At 36.3% G+C, this 19566-nt stretch overlaps 1 protein-coding gene across 1 annotated transcript in view; it reads left to right on the forward strand.

Annotated features, from left to right (window-relative positions):
* The window catches only part of Cnbd1 (cyclic nucleotide binding domain containing 1), a 416492-nt gene extending 399552 nt beyond the window's left edge, over positions 1 to 16940 (forward strand). The window contains exon 13 of the mRNA XM_051198441.1: positions 16815 to 16940. Coding sequence (XP_051054398.1) covers positions 16815 to 16931 — 117 coding nt within the window. The 3' untranslated portion in view covers positions 16932 to 16940. The remainder of the gene's footprint in view (positions 1 to 16814) is intronic.
* The last annotated feature ends 2626 nt before the right edge of the window (positions 16941 to 19566 follow it).

Here is a 19566-nt window from a genome sequence, read left to right on the forward strand (position 1 = left end):
TTCAAGGTGTTAGGATATTGAAAGAATGGGTTACATTATATCTACAGTTAGTAGAGAGCAATAGGTGTGTACAGATGATATTTATGAAGGCTTTTTTATATAATTAAAATTTTCTTAGTTTTACTTTTATGAACACAAGATTGCACATTATTTGTGATTGGCTTAACACCACGGTCAACCTGACTGGATATGTAGCCACCTAGGAGATACCCTGAGGCTATTTTCAGAGAAGGTAGATTAAGGAGAAAAATCCTATTTTGAATATAGGAGGGGCTGTACCATAGTCTAGAATCCAGAGTGAATAAAAGTGAAAAGGGAGAAAACTGCTTACCAACTACAGTGTAATGTGACCAGTGGCCTCTGTCTCTTGTCTAAAGGCCTTCAAGCCATCTTAAGCCACAAACAAGTTCTCATTTTTAAGACACTTGGTAAGAAATGCAGATACTGGTAAAGGGAAATGGGGTTGTTGGTCTGACAAACTGTATTTGGAATTTGTCGACCTTTGAAACTGGTATGTGTGAAGAAGTTTTGGAGCTATGCACAGAAGAATTCCTAGGATGTTATAATCAGAGCATCATTAGATGTTCTAATGGAAGTATAGAAACTAGGAGGGGAGACAAAAAAAAAATAAAGAAAGAAAACAGAAAAAGAAAACATGTGCTTACAAGGAACTGGACTAAAGGACTTTAATGCTACAATCTTCTAAAAATATCTGACTTCTTCCTGAGTGAGTCTTGAGGATTCCAGTGGGGCTAGTGGTCTAATTTGTTTGGTGAAGGTTTCAAAATAGCACAACATTTGTGCTGTGTTGTGATTACCACTGACTCCTCTCAGGTTGGTATTGGAAGAAAGCTTCATGTGGAGTGATAAGATGGAAAATGTAAAATTTGCTGAGGAAAGGAGCAAGATTACATACAAAGTTTCAGACAATATCATATGGAGAACAAGCAACACATTCCTGAAAAGATTTATGCAATGAAAAAGAAGCCTCACACAATTCACTGGGGCAATAGGAAACTCTCTGGAAAGTCACCATTAACTGGAAAAAAACACAAATTAATTGAAGGGAGAGAACATGAATCCAGGGGGCTTCTAATGTGGTTCCTTTCAACACTAACCACCGGGGGAAGGATTATTCCAGGTGTGAACACCAAGGCACACAGAACCTATTAGAGCACTTGAGCTGTGCTAGAGGATCAGATAGTTTTTCAACCTGGTAGAAGAATTTGGCAGTATTACTCACATGGTAGTAATTTTTAGAGATCCAAAATCAAAGACCCATGGGTTCATTTCAGCTGCACTGAATCTACAGAAAGCCTCTGAAGCCAACCTCTGAAGCCAGCTTTCCTGAAAGGAATGCCTGAAAGGTTGTTGATGAAGTTGTGAAAGTGAAATGGATATTTAAATGGAGAACCTGGGATGTTGGAAGTTCCATGATCTTGAAATATTGGTAGGCTGAGAAAAGCTAAAGTCATAGCAACTGGAGTTTGCTCAAGAAAGACTATGTGTTCTTCAGTCAGCACAAGGGAAGTGAAACAGTCTAATTCCATTAGAACCCAGAGATGCCACTGTTCTTCCCAGATGGTGGAAATGGAGCTACAGTATTTGTGGCAGACCTGTTTGGTTTTGTTTGTTTTTTTTTGGCCTCTTCTTTCCTTACCATGTACCCATTCTATATGTCCATAATGAGTATGTTTTTTTTGTGGCATGATGTTTTATACATATTTATTTATTTTTGAAATATTCTCTTTTGATTTGTATGGCTTGGAAATACTGGAGAAAAGTTCATGTAAAAGACTTAAGGGGATACAGATATGTCTTAGCTTAAGGTTTAGCAAGCATATTGTTCTTGCAGAGGACCAAAGTTCAGTTCCCAGCACCCATGTTAAGGACCTCACAATCACTAGTACCTCCAGTTCTTAGGGGCCAAACACTCTCTTCTATCCTCTGCAGGCACCTGCACTCACGGACACATATCAACAGACAGACACACATATACACATAGTTATAATTACATCTTCTTTTAAGAGATAGAATTGCTTAGGACTGACTAGGAAGGCAGGCCTGATATCAGACTTGTATTCTAGCTTTGGAGGTATTTCTGTTTAAGAAGTGGAAGCTAATGTGCTTAGCTGTATGTCTACAAAATCAGAATAGTTTCTATAACTAGTAATAGTCTAGCTCTGATTTTTTATTGTTTACTGTTTGTGAAATCTTTTTTATTTATTATTTTACATGTCGATCCCAGTTCCCTCTCCTTCCATCCCTCCCTCCTTTCCTCTTCCCCTTCCTCCCTCCCTCTTTCCCTCCCTCTTACCTTCTCTGCCCTCTCACATGCACCCTAACCACCCTCCCCTCCCATCCCCGCACCCCAATTCCATATGTAGGGGAATGCCATCCAGTTGGGGTCATGTAGATCTGATAGGTCATGTGAAGTAGGGACTAGGGCTTCTCTCCTCTCTCTAGGTTGAGGCAATTATCCCTCCATAGGGGATGTGTTCGCAAGGTCCTTTTGTACATCAGGGATACATCATGGTTCTACTGTCTAAGGTCCCTTAGACTACTCAATCCTTCTATTTGAGACCCAGTCAGTCCCATGCTGGATTCCAAGCTATCAGTCTGGGTGCCTGTTAGCATCTCCTTGTTCAGGTCAGCTGTCTCTATGTGTTTCTGCAGCCTATGGTTGTCCTTTCCATCTGCATCTGGGTTCCAGTTCTACTCAGTGTTTAGGTATGGGTGTTTGCTTCTGTTTCAAACAGGTATTAGATTAGGGTTCCATGGATAAGTTAATTGATTGATGGGAGATGTCATTCTGTAAATATGTTTCTCATACTGGTTAATGAATAAAGCACTGTTGGCCAATAGGAAAATTAGATAGGCAGGACTAGGACAAGGAGGAAAGAGAAAGTAGTAAGGAGGAGTCAAGATGAAGAGTCTGGAGAAAGCAGAATGCTGGCCGGCTCCCCAGTAAAAGAAGACCACGTGATAATACATAGATCAGTAGAAATGGGTTAATACTTAAGACAAAGCTAGCCAATAAGAAACAAGTAACTAGCCAACAGTATAGTATCAAATACAGAGTCTCTGTGTATTATTTGGGGCTGGTGCAGTGGTGGGACAAGACCAGGTGGCAAGTGGAAAAACCTTACTCCTTACAGTTGATCTTCAGATTGGGAACGTTTTCCTAGTTGATTTTGTTGAATATGTTTTTGGCACCTTTGAGCTGGGCTTCCTCACCTTCTTTATTCCTATTATTCTTAGGTTTGGCCTTTTCACGTTGTTCCACATTTTCTAGATCTTTTGTGTTAAGGATTTGTTGGAATTACTATTTTCTTTGGTCAATGTATCTATTTCTTCTAGTTTATCTTCTGCACTTGAGATTCTCTCTTCCATCATTTGAATTCTATTGGTTATGCTTGCATCTGTAGTTCCCGATCGTTTGCCTAGTTTTTCTATTTCCAGCATTCCTTCGGTTTGTGTTGCTTTTATTTTCTCTATTTCAGTTTTCAAGTCTTGAACTGTTTCCTTCACCTGCTTAATTGTTTTTTCTTGGCTTTCTGTACTTTCTCTTCTTTCCTTAAGAAATTTGTTCATTTCCTCCACTTTTTTCTTTAAGTTTGTTTTTTCTTCCATTTCTTTAAGGGATTTTCTTTGAGGGTCTCTATCATTTTTATGATGGTAATTTTTAAGTTGTTCCCTTCTGCATCATGTGCTTTGTTGTTGTGTTCCATTCTAGTTAGAGTAGTTTCCCTAGATTCTGGTGGTGTCATGCTTGTGTTTCTGTTGTTAGGTGTTTTCTTGTATTTTTGTCTTCCCATACTTCTTCCAGTAGGTGTTGGTGAGGTCTCTCCCTCTCTCTATGGTGCTTCCCCAGTGGGCTTATGTGGGTCAGAGGTTCAATATCTGTAGCTCTGCGTGGTCCAAGCTCTCTACGATGTGTCTCCACAGATAGGGGCCTGGGGATGGGGTCAGCAATCAGAATCCAGTAGAAGATGCCAGTAGGAACTCAGAGTGGTCCTGAAGAGATAGGCAGATCTGTGGGAGGGGCTCGGGACTCCAGCAGAGGACTTGCAGTGCAGGTCGGAGACCAAGCAGGTGGAAATTACAGGTGGTCCTGCATGGATAGACAGGTCTCCTGTGTAGAATCGCTCTGAGAAGTCCCCCGAAATTGTGTGGTCTGTTGGCTCCACCCTCTCTCCCAGTGCTCAACTAGAACAGGGGAGAGTGGTCAAGGTAGGGCACAGGGTGGGTGGGGGCAGGCTCGTGGTGGGGATGGGTGGGGTGTATCAGAGCTCCGGGGTGCTCTCGATGGAGACAGGACATAGGAACAGGGGGATTTGGGCCAACCCATTTTATACATATTTAATATATTTAACTTATCTTTTTATTTTATAAGGAGTTAAGAGATTCCCTCATTTCAGAAGAAATAGTTACTTAAGTTCTTTCAGTTATCAGTTATTTTTGATAGCCAAAGTCCAGCTACTAATCTAATATGCCTTATGAATAGTAATATATTATCTTGAATTATATATTTCCATAATTTTTTCTTATAATGGAAGACTCCAAATAACCCACAAGATTATTATGTAGAAAAATTTCTCCTTAAAGTGTAATTTAAAACTTGTTTACAATAATAGTTTTAAACCATTTCTAATCAGTCAAAATTGTTCACTGATGAATCATTTAGTAGATACAGAAGACAAGTATCCAGTCATCTACATTAGGATAATTAAATATTCAGGTGTGAGAATCAAGACCACAGGACACAGTAGCTCATTTAATCATAGGATTATTTCCAGTGAATTATCACGAGTCTTGAGGTGAAAATCCAAGATACTAAGCCCCTGATGAAGAGTTGAACCCTAAGTTTGGGAACATAATATTTAAACATCAAAGGCTGACATGTAGGCATGTAATTATATAGCAGAAGCAATGTGGAGAATGACAGGCCATAGTAAAAGTGGCATCTCCTGATAGACACAGGTTGCAGTTTAGAGGTCAAGAGGTACACTGAAGACAAAGAATAGTCAAATAGTTTAGCCTCTGAAACTCAAAATTCTAGAAAATGACAAGTAGGTTCACAAATCAGTAACAATCATTTATGTACTTACTGAACACAAAAGCTTTCTGATCGCATCCTCATGATGGATTGAACTCTCCAGCTTGATAAAACACCTAAAGTGGATTTGGCAATTCACAGTATTGTGCATTGTGCATGCTGTGGAATTTGATGGAGAATGTTGGGGCTATCTTTAAATTTCAAGTATGTGTTAATAATGTTTACCTATAAAAATATGCAGAAAGATTTATAAATATTAAAGGGTTTATATATTTATGGTCTATAAGGAGAGGTGTGCCTACAGCTATAAAAATTGTTCTTGCATACTTTTTGTTTTGAGTACTTCATGTCATTGATGCTTTTGCTTCTTATACTTTAATGTCTTAAAATATAAACATTTTGTAACTAAATGAGTAAACTCATCCATCATCTGGTGATCACTTTTTCCCCACCTTTTATTTTCTGAACCTAGTGCATTTTTCAGAATCAAAATGCAGTTACTATGTAGTTTTCAAGCAGATGAAATTAGCCCTCATCGCTGGACTGATTTGTTGTTGACAGGCAAATGGGAAATGTGAGTGTAGATTCTAAAGTAAGCTAATCCCATAGGTGTACAAAGTGGTGAGCCACATTCTGTCATCAGAGACTTACAGGCAATTAACACCAGGTTTCACTTCTAGCAATGTGGGGAGATGTGAACAGATTTTATCTTTTGTGTGTATTTTGGACAGTTGTGTCCTCCCTGCTCATAGTGTTGCTTTATAGAAATGGCATGATTCCTATGGTTGGGTTTTTAATAGAAAAAAATTATTCTTTGCAAAGGAGGGCTTCCATCAGGAGGCTCCTGTGCATTTTGACCATTTTCAGTCCAAGCTGTAATTCATAAATTTCAGTATCTAATTCAAATCAAAAGTGAAGTAAGTTATAACCAAGTTTCTAGTGTAAGTGCTGTTGCCCTTACAGCTCCTTAGTACCCACCCAACACAGACACCCCACTTTAATTTACACTCCACTGAACTTATTAATAGCAATTATTTTTTTCAGTTTTCTTATCTTGTTTTTGCCAAACATAGTCATATTTTTTTTAGTTAAGGTATAATGCTACAAGAGAAAATGAACTTGAGGTACATGCTTCAGCACAGATGTCTCCAAAAGACACTGGACTGAGAGATAGAGCCAGAAATCAAAGGGCACACAGAGGATGATTCTCCTGAGCCCTCAAATTCACTGAAACAGAAAGTTTAATGAAGATTTTCTGGGACTAAGGAGAAAACAGTTGTGGTTTATTGATTTGTGATTAGAGAGTTTCAGCTTAAAGTGATAAAAATGTTACATAGGTGGAAGTGATGGTGATAATACTACAACGTAGAGTGAGTTAAGAATAATGAATTAGATCTCAGGAGTTTGGCTCAGTGTTTGTTTAGCTGTGGGTGTCTGTTTCTGTTTCCATCAGCTACTGGATGAAGGCTCTAAGATGGCATATAAAGTAGTTATCAATATCATTATCAGGGAATGGCATCTAAAGTAGCCTCTATGTTATTGCTCAGATTATTTATTAAGCTCATCCTTGTAGGTCTCTGAACATTTCAATAGTGCCAGATTTCTCTTCACACCTATAATGTCTCCTTCTATTATGGTATCTCTTTTCTTGCTCTCCTCTGTTCCTCCCTAGACTTAATCTTTCTGCTCCCTCATGTTCTCTGCTCCCCTTCTCTTTCTCCTTAATCCCTCTCCACTCACTGCCCCCCCACACTCCCAATATGCTCAGGAGATCTTGACCCCTTTTCCCTTCTGTGGGGGACCATGTGTGTTTCGCTTAGGGTCCTTGTTTCTTAGCTTCCCTGGAAATGTGAATTATAGGCTGATGATCCTTTGCTCTAAATCTAAAATCCATATATGAGTAAGTAGATACAATGTTTGTCTTTTTGTGACTGCATTACCTCTCTCAGGATGGTTTCTTCTAGTTCATCCCTTCCCCTTTAATTTCAAGATTCTACTGTTTGTTTTTTCCCAATAAGTATGTGTAAATGTACCATATTTTCTTTATCCATTCTTCAGTTGAGGGGCATCTAGATTGTTTCCAGGTTCTAGCTATTAGAAATAACTCTGCTAGTTGAACAGAAATCTTTGTTACATGGATGTGCATCATTTGGTTTATGCCTAAGAGTGGAATTTCTGTATCCTGTGCTAGACAGATTCCCATTTTCCTGAGTAGCCACCATACTGTATCAGTGGTGAAAGAGTGTTTCCTTCTTTCCACATTATCTCCAGCATAAACTGTCATTACTGTTTTTGATTTTACCCATTCTGACAGTAATAAGATGGGATTTCAGAATTGTTTTGATTTGTTTCCCTAATGGCTAAGGATTATGAACACTTTAAGTGTCTTTCAACCATTTTGAATTACTCCATTGAGAATTCTCTATTCAGTACCCCAATTTTTAATTGGATTATTTAGTGTTTTGTTGACTAGCTTCTTGAGTTTCTTTTATATTTTGGAAATCAGCCCTCTGTCAGATGTTGGTTTGGTGAAGATGTTTTCTCACTCTGTGGGCTGTCATTTTTTTTTTTTTTGACTGTTTCTTTGCCTTACAGAAGCATCTCAATTTCAGGGGATACCATTTATCAATTGTAGATCTCAGTGTCTATGCTACTGGTGTTATGTTCAGGAATTGGTCTCCTTATCAATTTGTTCAAGGGTACCTCCCACATTCTATTCTAAGAGTTTCAGTATGGCTGGGTTCATGTTGAAGTCTTTGATCCATTTGAACTTAAGTTTTCTGCATGGTAATAAACATAGATCTATCTGCAGTCTTCTACATACCAGCATCCAGTTATGCCAGCACCATTTGTTGAAGATACTTTCCTCCTTCCATTGTATAATTTTAGCTGTTTTGTCAAAACTGAGGTGTTCATATGTGTGGGTTAATATCTGGATTTTGAATTCGATTCCACTAGTCTAACTGTCTATTTTTTGGGCAAAACCAATCTGTTTTCAGGACTATAGCTCTATAATAGAGCTTTATGTCAGGGATAGTGATGTCTCTGAAAGTTTCTTTATTGTACAGGGTTTTTATGGCCTTTTGTTTTATGGTCTTTTGTTTTTCCCTATATAGTGGAGTTCGGTCCTTTCAAGATCTGTGAAAAATTGTTCTGGGATTTTAATGGGTATTGCATTGAATCTGTAGATTGCTTTTGGCAAGATTTTCATTTTTACTATATTGATCCTATCTATCCAAGAGAATGGGAGGTCTTTCCATTTTCTGGTATCTTCTTTAATTTCTTTCTTTAAAGACACAAAGTTCTTGATATATAGGTTTTCACTTGCTTAGTATTACCCCAAGATATTTTATGTTATTTGTGGTTATTATAAGGGATGATGCTTCTCTGATTTCGTTCTCAGCATATATTTTGTATGTATGAAGAAGGGCTACTGATTTTTTTAGTTTAATTTTTATCCTGCTAATTGGTTGAATGTGTTCATCAGCAGTAGGAGTTCCCTAGTATAATTTTCCAAGTCACTTATGTAAACTATCCTATCTTCTGCAAATAGTGTAAATTTGACTTCTTCCTTTTCAATTTGTATCCTGTTGTTCTTTTTTGTTGTCTTATTGCTCTAGCTAGTGCTTCAAGTGTAATACTGAAGAGACCTGAAGAGAGTGGACAGCCTTGTCTTGTTCCTGATTTTAGAGGAATCACATTAAGTTTCTCTCCATTTAGGTTGATGTTGGCTGTTGGTTTACTATGTTGGGAGAAGTGATGCACAAATGGGTCATGATCAGGCTGCAGAAATCCACAGAGACAGCTGACCTGAACAAGGGAGAGCTCATGGACCAGCTGGGAAACCAGCATAGGAACATAGGATTGACCCAGACCCCCTGAACATGGGTCTCGTTAGAAGGCCTGGGGAGTCTATAGGACCTCTCACAGTGGAACCATGATTTATCCCTGGTGCAAGAAAGGTCTTCAGGAGCACATTCCCCATGGAGGGATATTTCCTTAGCCTAGAGATACAAGGGAGGGCCTAGGCCCTAACTCAAATGACTTGACAGATTCCTCCTGGAAGGCTTTACCCTCCCTGGGGAGTGGATGGGGAATGTGATAGAGTGCAGTGCAGGGAGGTTGGCAGTGCTAGGGAACTGGGATAGATATGTAAAATAAGAAAAAGAAACATAAAATACAAATATAAAGTTAGATTGTATTCCAAAACAAAACAACAACAACAAAGAATACTGAACTATGTCTTTAAAGAGGTAAGATTATATATAATTTGACTTATATATTGTAAGAAGTAAAAGAAGGCCAGGCATTGGAAGTGCATACCTTTAATCTCAGCACTTGGGAGGCAGAGGCAGGCGGCTCTCTGTGAGTTTGCGGGCAGCCTCATCTACAGATATAGTTCTAGGGCAGGCTGCACAATACAGATAAACCCTGTCTAGAATAACAAACAAACAAACAAACAGTAGTAAAAGAAGAATGGGGGTATTAGTCAAGTTGAGATATTTTAGGCTATTTTCTAATTGTCCAACTGTTAGATTTTTTTCTATATTTTTTGTATATACCATAATTAAAACTTAATGGTATAAATAGAAATAATGCTAACATTGTATATTCCAATTCTAATTTAATTCAACAACAAATCAGCAAGTCTGGCTTTTGATTTTTCTTAATAGTTAATATCTTTTCTTTTTTATTTTTTAAATTTCAAATATGATTGAAATGTATATTGGTCATATTTGTCTCCAAAATTCCTATTTTGTGAACATCCCACTCCAAACTTTGTGTTCATTTCTTGGTACCCATTTGTGTGCATGTGTGAGGTCATACATTGGAGCAAGAATAATTTACCAATGATCATCATAGCCCCCACCCCAAAATGATTCTCTCTCCTTTAGTATCTATCCACTGACATAGGTGTGCAACTAGAGGTAGGGCCATCATGAACCATTCAGTAGCTATGAGTATAAGTATAATAGATGATTTATATCCAGAGACCAGCCTATCTTGGAATCCCTTCCCATCCACTGATTCTTACATTCTTTCCACATACTCTTCCATTTTGTCTCCTGATACAGTTATTCTATCTGGGGCACTCATGGTCACTTATTTTCAGCATCATGAATGATTAAGTACTACTTTCTGTGAAGAGGAGCTTTCTCTGACCAAGGTTTAGAACACCACATATATGTGAATATGAATATACATATTCGGAGAAGGGTTTGACAGAATAATTATTTATCAGAAAAACATAAATAGGATCTCTCCTAGGTAGGGCCAATGGCTTTTCTAGTTATAGGTTTCTATGTTCTTTTTAGTACCTGGCATGAATTCCCGCCTGTGAAGAAGGCCTCAAATCCAATGAAGAGAATGTTTTGTTACAGTTGTGCCACTATTAACCAGTGGTAACATCCTGCCTGATAGTATCATTTTAAGGAATTCAGTACCCTGCATGTGGCAAATTGTTGATCTCATTTTTTTTTCCCTCAATCCAGATCCTACATAGAAATTTCACCACAGTGAAAGCTTTCCATCAGGGATAGTATTTCTTGTTCACTTTTCTATATCCTGAGAACAAAATACAGGGTGTCTTCAATAAGAAGGTTTTCTCATTTCTAAGGACATCCAGGAGAAATAGTAATAGCATATCTTGATTTTGTGCCTCTGAGAACTCTGTAATCAATAATTTGTTGGAAACTTACCTCTAAAGAAAATTATCAATTGAGTAAGGAGACAACTAACAGAATGGGAAATTTTTATTAACTGTACACCTCTGAACAGAAGAGTAGTGTCTATAAATATAAAAATATTAAACTACCCAATTGAAAACTGGGCTATGGATCTGGAAAGAAAATTGCCAAAAATAAATAAAAATGGCTATTAAACCCTTTGAACACTCAACATCCTTAGTTATAAGGGAAATGGAGTAAAAAATGGCTTAGGATTCTAACTCCATCCAGTTAGAATGACTGTTATCAGTGATGTATGTGGCAATTCATGCTGTCATGGGTATGGTGAAAAAAGGAATCTTTTTAAACTGCCAAAGGGAATGTAAACCAGTACAGAAACTTTGGCATTCAGTCTGAAAGTTTCTGCAAATATATAGAACTAGAACTGTAGTATGAGCCAGATATACTATCCTGAGTATATACCCCCTAAACTTTATATCCTACTACAGTTATCTTATACGTACTGTCAATTAATTCACAAAAGCTTCAATCAAAACAGAATCATCCTCGAAGTTCCTCAAATAGTAAACGGATCAGGAAAATGTGGTACACATATACATAATAGAAAAATATTAAGTTATAAAGAAAACTGAAATCATGCCATTTGTAAATAAATTATAGAAACTGGGGAAAAATTACAATGAGTGAAGTCACCCAGGCCCTAAGAGACAAATCATTAATATTTTATCACATACATAGGCTTTAGTTTACAATCTTGTATTTTCTGAGTTTAGCATGAAGTATGTACAGTATTCAGGAAGCTAATAATGAACCATAAAGGTTATGATTTAAAGGAGTTGGATAGATTATAAGTAAGGGGGAAGTGTGAAAGGGAAGATATCTGATTCAAACAGGTAATGGAGTGATTTGGATCATAAAATATGTGAAAAGGAGTTTTAATCACAGTGAAGTGTGCATGATAATCTACTTGGGAACATGTATGGAACCATGACTTTGTAGTCAAATAAAAAGCATAATAATAAGCAATATTGTAACACATTAGTGATTTGAAGTAATAAATGAGAGGGATAGTGAGAGCTAAAGGTTTAATCATGTAGGACAGGGGTTGTGTCAATGTGAAGTGTGGGAATGAGTTAACCCAAACTGAAAATACCTACAGAGACTCCATGAGGCTTTGCTAGTTTGTAACCTACTCAAAATACAATTTAAAAAAAAAAAATTAAAGGAGCTTTAAATGAGTATCCTACATGGGAACAAATGTTACTCCAGGAAGACAGGTCATTAAATGAAAGTTTCAGTGACAGTCTCATGTTTCTTATGTGTATCTAAGAAAGTCAAGCATAGCAAATTCATAATATGAAAAAGCATAAACTCCATGAGTAAACTTTTCCTCTCCCAGCAACATTTTGTTTTCTCTCACAGTTTTACCTTCTGAAATCACTATAGAAAAAGAGACAGAACGGATTCATTTGGTTTATGAAAGACTAACAAATGTCAAAAAGAATTGGGGTTGTGTGTCCATATGTTTCTACTTCCCTGTGTTATTGATCAAGATGGTGTGCTGAAGAATGACTGTAGTTTCTTACTGGAGAGAGAAGAGCACAGTCATTCTTCTCACAACCTGCAGAGAGAGTCACCCAGGGATGAATGTGAGGAGACACATTGTGGAACATAGTCCTGGTAAAGACCAGACATTCCTCTTCAAAGGTTTAGGTTGCATTAGATCCAAGACATCCACACTGTTCTGGATTAGAAAGAATGAGATATCCAAGAATGATCAACTCCAGTTTCTTGTGAGTCCAGAGTTGGTTTACTTCAGTGGATTTGATTTGACTTAGACCAATGTTACATAATGAATTAATTTATGGTTCTCTGATTGAGTTCTTTTTCCTAAAAATCTGTTAACTGTATGCTACATATGACTGTCAGCAGTGCCTACTTATATTCTGTAAATGTCTTTCACTAGGCAATGACAGCAATAAAATTTGTAAAGTAGCTGTGATGGTTATCTTTTGCTTATCACTTTAGTATATTTGGAACCATCCAGGAGACATAATTCAGATGGTGTCTTTGGAGGCATTTCCAGAGAGATTTAACTGAGTAGGGAGGATTCATCTTGAATGTGAGTAGCACCATCCTGTGCCATACAGTTACAGGCTGAATGCAATACTTTAAAGGAGAAATGAAGATACTAAAAAAGATCTGCACCATTTAGATCGCACTTTTAAGCACTGAATACCAAGTGCCAAGCTGCCTGTAGTTCCACAGCATTACCCTCATGCCAGGATAAACTATGCCTCTTCTGAAAATGGGGGCCAAAGTTGTTTCTTCTTCCTCAAAGTTGTTTTCTGTCATGTGTCAACTCACAGTGATGGAAAGCATTAAACATAGACCTTGAAACGTACTAGCCTTACTCAAATGTGATGCTGGAGTGCTAGAACTTCTACTGAAGCAGTATTCCTGTTCTATTTTCTTCTTTGTTTACATTGTATCTTTTATTATAAATCACCACTAATCATTTTATCAAAGAAATAATTTTTGAATAAAAATACAGAAATATAATTCAGTTTGGTATTCCATCCAAATTACTGATATTTCTATTGCTATCTGCTTCAGAATCAATGGCCTATGTTTTCATGCTTATAAACTGATATATTTATCTGACATTCTGTGATCCTGTTGCTCTAAATATTTCTTCCTGCATAACTTCATTTTTTATCAAGAAAAGGTTAGCTTTGAACCATTCATTTAAACATGACTGTGTTCTTATTTTATGGTTTCAAGAAAAAGAGAATATTGGTTAAAAATCTGAATATCACATCCATGGATCTTAATGACTCAGATGATCATATAAATTCTGAGACTTAATTTAGGACTTTTCAGACGTCTAGACACAGGCTCTAAGTGTTCTCTATGCTCCAGTTCCACTGACATTTCTCTGATTGTAACGATACCATAGATCTCCTTATTATCAATCATATGTATGATGCTTATGCTCTTAGGTTTGAAAAAATAGTATAAAAGTCTACTAACATATTTGTATTGGTAATTTTAAGTTACTAGAAACTCATAAAATCAATTTTAGTTAAAATATGAAATTATACCAAATTTTTTGGGAACACATTTGGTAATTTAGTATGTTGTAGTTTGAATTACAAGAATGGATAATAGCTTCATGGTAGGAGGAAGACAAAGCACATTAATCTTTAAAATAAGGAATTGTGGTAGGAGGATTGAATTACCACACTAAACACAATAGTATTAACTTGCTGAACAAATGAGAAAAAAATGAACAAAATTGTGCTAAAGCAGAGTGAGCCACATTCAGTTTTTTAGAGATGAGATATAGTTTCAGCATAATTATATTATCTCTTAAATTAAATTAATGTTAAGTTGAGTAAGATTGATTTCATAATTGTTTTATGGACATTTTTTAAAAATTGGAAGCTTTATTTTTCAAATATTAAAATCTAATTATTATATTTGTTCAAATCAAACTAATGCAATTATTAACATCTGTCACAGAAGTCAGAAATTTTTTATTAAAAAGATACCTTAGTATTCTCATTTGAACATCAAGATCTCCCCATCTTTCATTGTTATAAGAGTTAAATGGGACATTTTATATAACACAGAGCTATTCCTTTTGCTTACTTATAAACTGTTTTCCACTGATTTTAATTATCAGATTCTTACAAAAATAACATAAAATAAAGTTATACAATAATAGAATAATATATGTTCTTTAAACATGAATATTATTCTCCACATTGTTATATTTTTCATTGCACAAATAATACTTAGTCCCTGCCATACTTACTGACAAAAGTACATAATCAGCTAATTGCCCAGAGAAATGGCTGCCTCTTGCTATTACTATAGTACTTCTTGTACCAAATCAGGCAGTGTTGGAGTTTTCCTGGCTTCAGAAGATGCATCCTGCACTCACACTCACATGTCTCAATTCAGTAAACTGACCAAGTACTGATCTGCGCCTAAGACTTAGGGAACATTTATAAAGAGGGAGAGAAGAATTGTTACAGGATAAGGGAGTTTATTGTGATATTATGTCTTGGTAATAGGAGAAGCTATACCCATAAGGTCTCACGGATGTGACTGCTGAAACATACAAGCTAAACAAGAAGAGCAACAATAGGACAATAAAGTGGTTATAGTGGATAAATTAAAGGCCTCAACCCTTCACAAGGAACTACAGGTGTTTAGGAATACTGAAAGTAGGAGAAATAAATTTTCTTAGAGAAGAACGTACCAGTTGATGTCAAATACCAAAAGGCCATCCCTGAAAACATACATACAAGTCATAATATATTAACTAAGAATGTTATGTTTAAGGCATACACACACACACACACACACACACACACACACACACACACACACACACACACTTCTTATAGCAATTAATAGAAAAGGAGGCCATGAATCTGAAAGAAAGCAAGGCAAGGTAAATAGAAGGGTTTGTGGAGAGGAAAAGGAATGGAACAATAATGCAATTGTGTTAAAGTCAAAGATAAAAGGAAGAGTTGTTAACGCCAGTTGATTCTGGGAACTGTAAAAGTTAATAGTCTTGAGAAGTTACAGAATGTGTGATGGCTCAGCAGGTCATGGGGTTTGACACAAAACCTAATGATCTGTGTTCAATATCTGGAATCAATGAAGTAGAAGGAGAGAACTGATTACCAAAGCCTGTCTTTGAAGCATACGTACATACATACACATACACACACACACACACACACAGAGAGAGAGAGATGAGTACACATGAGCACACACTTTCATATACATATATACACACACAATAAAGCAATTTGTAGAAATTATAAAAATAAAGCTAATAATTACTTTTTATCTGATTCCTATCAATACAGGGAAGACAAAATTATACTTTGTAAAATCAACATTAAACTGAATTTTTCTTCTGCAATTGTTTTTAATATTAAAATCAGCTTTGCTGAGAAAATATTTATAGTAAGGAATAATGAAATATTTCTAATTCACAAAATTGCATAAATTAATTGTGGTGATATTTTGTTTGTGCTATAAAAATAAAGCTTGCATGAAGATCAGAGTACGTAGCTGGCCACACCAGTTATTCATAGAGGTCAGGTAGTGGTGGCTCACACCTTTAATCCCAGCACTCAGGAGACAGAGGCAGACAGATCTCTGTGAGCTCAAGACGACCACCCCGTGCTACACAAGTTTGATTCAGTCTGAAAGCAAAACAGAGCTCAAACTTTTGATCACAGTACTAAGGAGTTAGAGATAGGAGAGTTATGGCTGGGTAGAGAGGAATATAAGGCAGGAAGACACAGGAGCTTAGATCATTCAGTCTGAGGCTCTGTAGAGACAGGTTCACCCCTTCAATCTGAGGGTTTGTTAACAGCTTTTGTAAAAGGTCTCTCTAGTGGCTGGCATCTTTACTTCTCTGATTTTCAGCATTTACTCTGATATCTGACTCCAGGTTTTTATTGTAAAGACCAATTAGATTTCACACAGCTAATGGGCCCCCAGACTGATAGCTGGGAATCCAGCGTGGGACTCACTCAGAGCCCCTTGAACATGGGTCTCAGCTAGAAGGCCTGAACAGTCTAAGGGACCTCACACAGTGGAACCAGGGTGTATTCCTAGTGCACAAAAGGACTTTGCGGGCACATCCCCCATGGAGGGATACTCCCTTAACCTAGAGATAGGAGAGAAGTACTAGTCTATATTTCAAAAGACTTGACAGATTTAGATAATCCCTCCTGGAGGGCATCATCCTTCATGTGGAGTGGGGGGGGCACGTGGGAGGGAGGATGGTCGGGTACATTGGAGGGTAGAAGAGAGGGAAAGAGGGAGGGAGAGGGAACTGGGATCTATACGTAAAATGAAAATAAACATAAAATAATAATAAAAAAAGAATTCACACAACATATTTTAGACTGTAGAACTCTCTCAGAAAAATCTGATTCTTCTGTTTTTTTATATAATTTATGTTATTATTTTTAAATTCAATGTTTGAGGCTGATAGGATTAGTTATTCTCAACAATATTCTTTCTTTTCATAGAATAAGACAATTAAAAGAACCTTGCAATGTAATGGAGTTCTTCCTGGCTTCGGAAAATGGGACCACTACTGGCCAACTATTCCCAGGAATCTCAAGGACACGCTTGTTAGTTATTAAAGATATTGGCTTATTAGAGCTGACGCATCCATCTTTGATATTGAATTGCTTTTCCCATTTTTGTTTTATTTCACTTTAGTTATAAGCATACATAACATAAAACTATCTCCCATAACCGATACTAGTAATCTTTCTAGTGATTTAGTTGAGATGTAATATTTTCTTGGTACTACTAAATACATTTTATGTTTGTATAGATTCTTTGTGACTATGTCATATAAGAAGATAAGTGATACCTTCCATAGTAATGATTTTAAGGTGATCCAGTTTTTTAAGTAAAATAGTTACATGGAAATCCTAAGCATATATAAAATAAAAAACTGTAGACAGAAGTTGCTGTCCTGCCCAGTCCTGCAGCCATTCAGTCCTCAATAAACACACAGAGGCTTATATTAATTATAAACTCTTTGTCCTATTGCTCAGTCTTGTTACTAACAAGCTCTTACAACTTAAATTAATCCATAATTCTTATCCATGTTTAGCCACGTAACTTGGTATCTTTTCTTATTAAGGCATTCTCATCTTGCTTTCTCTGTGTCTGGCCTGGAACTCTTCTCTGTCTTTTCTCCTCCAGAATTATCCTAGTCTGCTAGCCCTGCCTATAATTTTTGCTTGGCTACTGGCCATTCATCATTTCATTAAACCAATATGAGTAACACATCCTAACAGTGAACAAGAAACATCAAAACACCATGTTTTAATCCATGTATTTGTCTATGAAACACTGCAGTTTTTATTAATTACCCACAAAGAACAGATTAGTCACTCTACTAGATACTGTATGTATGTAATGAAAATGTCTACCTAATATAGTTACATGAAATATTTTTATAGAGACACAATCCTAAAATAGCCTAGACAGAGGCATTTCAACTGTGTTCTTGCAGTTACAGTGTGTGTATACTTGTGTATTTATACTAATATACAATGTACTATATGTGTGTGTGTGTGTGTGTGTGTGTGTGTGTGTGTGTGTATATATAATGTTCAATGAATCCTTCTAAATTCTGTATTATCTCCTACAGAAAACCATATAATATGTTCCATTGGTTGCACATTTTATATTTAAAATTATTCTTCTAGTGCCATGGTATAATGACAGTAATTGTTAATTCACATATCTAAAAATTTCCTAATATAAAAAATGATTATAGTGAAAGATGAATATATAAGTAAAGATATAAAATTTTATTTGTAGCCTCAGCCCTATTTAGAAGCAGGTAATCCCCTCAATATCATCTCATTTTGAATAGGTTTTAAAAGGAAATTTTCATTTATATGAAACTCAGATTTTAAAAGACCATTTTTTATTACCAGTGTCTGCAAACACAAAACGTTTTCTAATTTTCTTAGTTGTTTCCAGGTCAGGCTTTTGTTTTCTTTGTGTGGTTTTTGTTTGTTTTCTGAGCATTCTGTATCAAGTTTACATTGACATTAAACTCACTTTGTAGTTGGACTCAAAATCCTTAGCATATCAGATGGTGGGATTACAGCTTGTGCCAAACAATCTTGTAATAATTTTAATGTTTTTTTTATCGTTATGAGAAGGAGTAACCTTAGTGGCTAAGTTTCATATGATACTTACAATTATTATACATCAATTGCACAAATATGTATAGAAGCCATATATTAAACCTCACATGAGAAATTGAAATAAAATGAACATATGGATCCTGCTCTTGATATTAATTCATGTGTATAAGAAAAATAATATGAAAAGAATCTGTAGTTATATCTATGACTGTAAACATATGGTGAGAACAATGGTGTTACTTAGGAAATAGTGCTTAACAATAAGGTTTAAAGGGTGATTTCATGGGTAAATGCTTGAGTCTTTAGAGAAAAACAACATACCTAAGGAACAAAAGATGTCTGTTAATGAGATATTGAGTATCGTATAACCTACAAGAGCAATTGCATTAGAGTTCCATATCTTAAGCTCCATGGCCATGTCTAAACCAGGAATCAACTGCCTGGAACAGCAGAAAATGAAGTGGTAAGTGATAAGGTTAAGACATGGCATTTGCCATTTGTACCAGGCATGAAAAACCTCATTTTATGCCTAGCAGTCTTCTGTCTTCATCTTGAAAATTTTACTTTTGAAAATGTGGCCATATTTTTACTTCTCGCTGGGTGTACTAATTACATGTGACATGATAGTTTAGCATAGTTTTCATATTTCAGACTTAAATTTTTGTACTGTGAGAACGGCAGATCAGTGAAAACTTTTATATAATGAAATGATCCAATATTACTGCTACTTTATGAAAATCATACCATGAAGAACTTAGTAGCAGAGATACAACAAGAAAACTATATTAATTGTCTATATAAAATATTAGCATATTTGAAATAGGCAACAATGTGAATTCAAGACCAGCTTGGCCTACAGACAGAGTTCTAGGACAGGCTCCATGCTATAGAGAAACCCTGTCTTGTAAAAAACAAACAAACAAATGAAAGACCATATAAGTGCAGGGATACAGAGATTCTTGGGGGTTAATGATCCTTACTAGTCTTACTGAAGACCAGAGTTTAGTTCCAGCTTTGTCAGTCAGCCTATAACTCCCTGCAAACTCAAGGTTGAGGGAATATGACACCCTCTTCTGGCATCCAGGAGCACTGTTCTCTTGTG

This window comes from Phodopus roborovskii, unplaced genomic scaffold (assembly GCF_943737965.1).
Source record: "Phodopus roborovskii unplaced genomic scaffold, PHOROB, whole genome shotgun sequence".
NCBI lineage: Eukaryota > Metazoa > Chordata > Mammalia > Rodentia > Cricetidae > Phodopus > Phodopus roborovskii.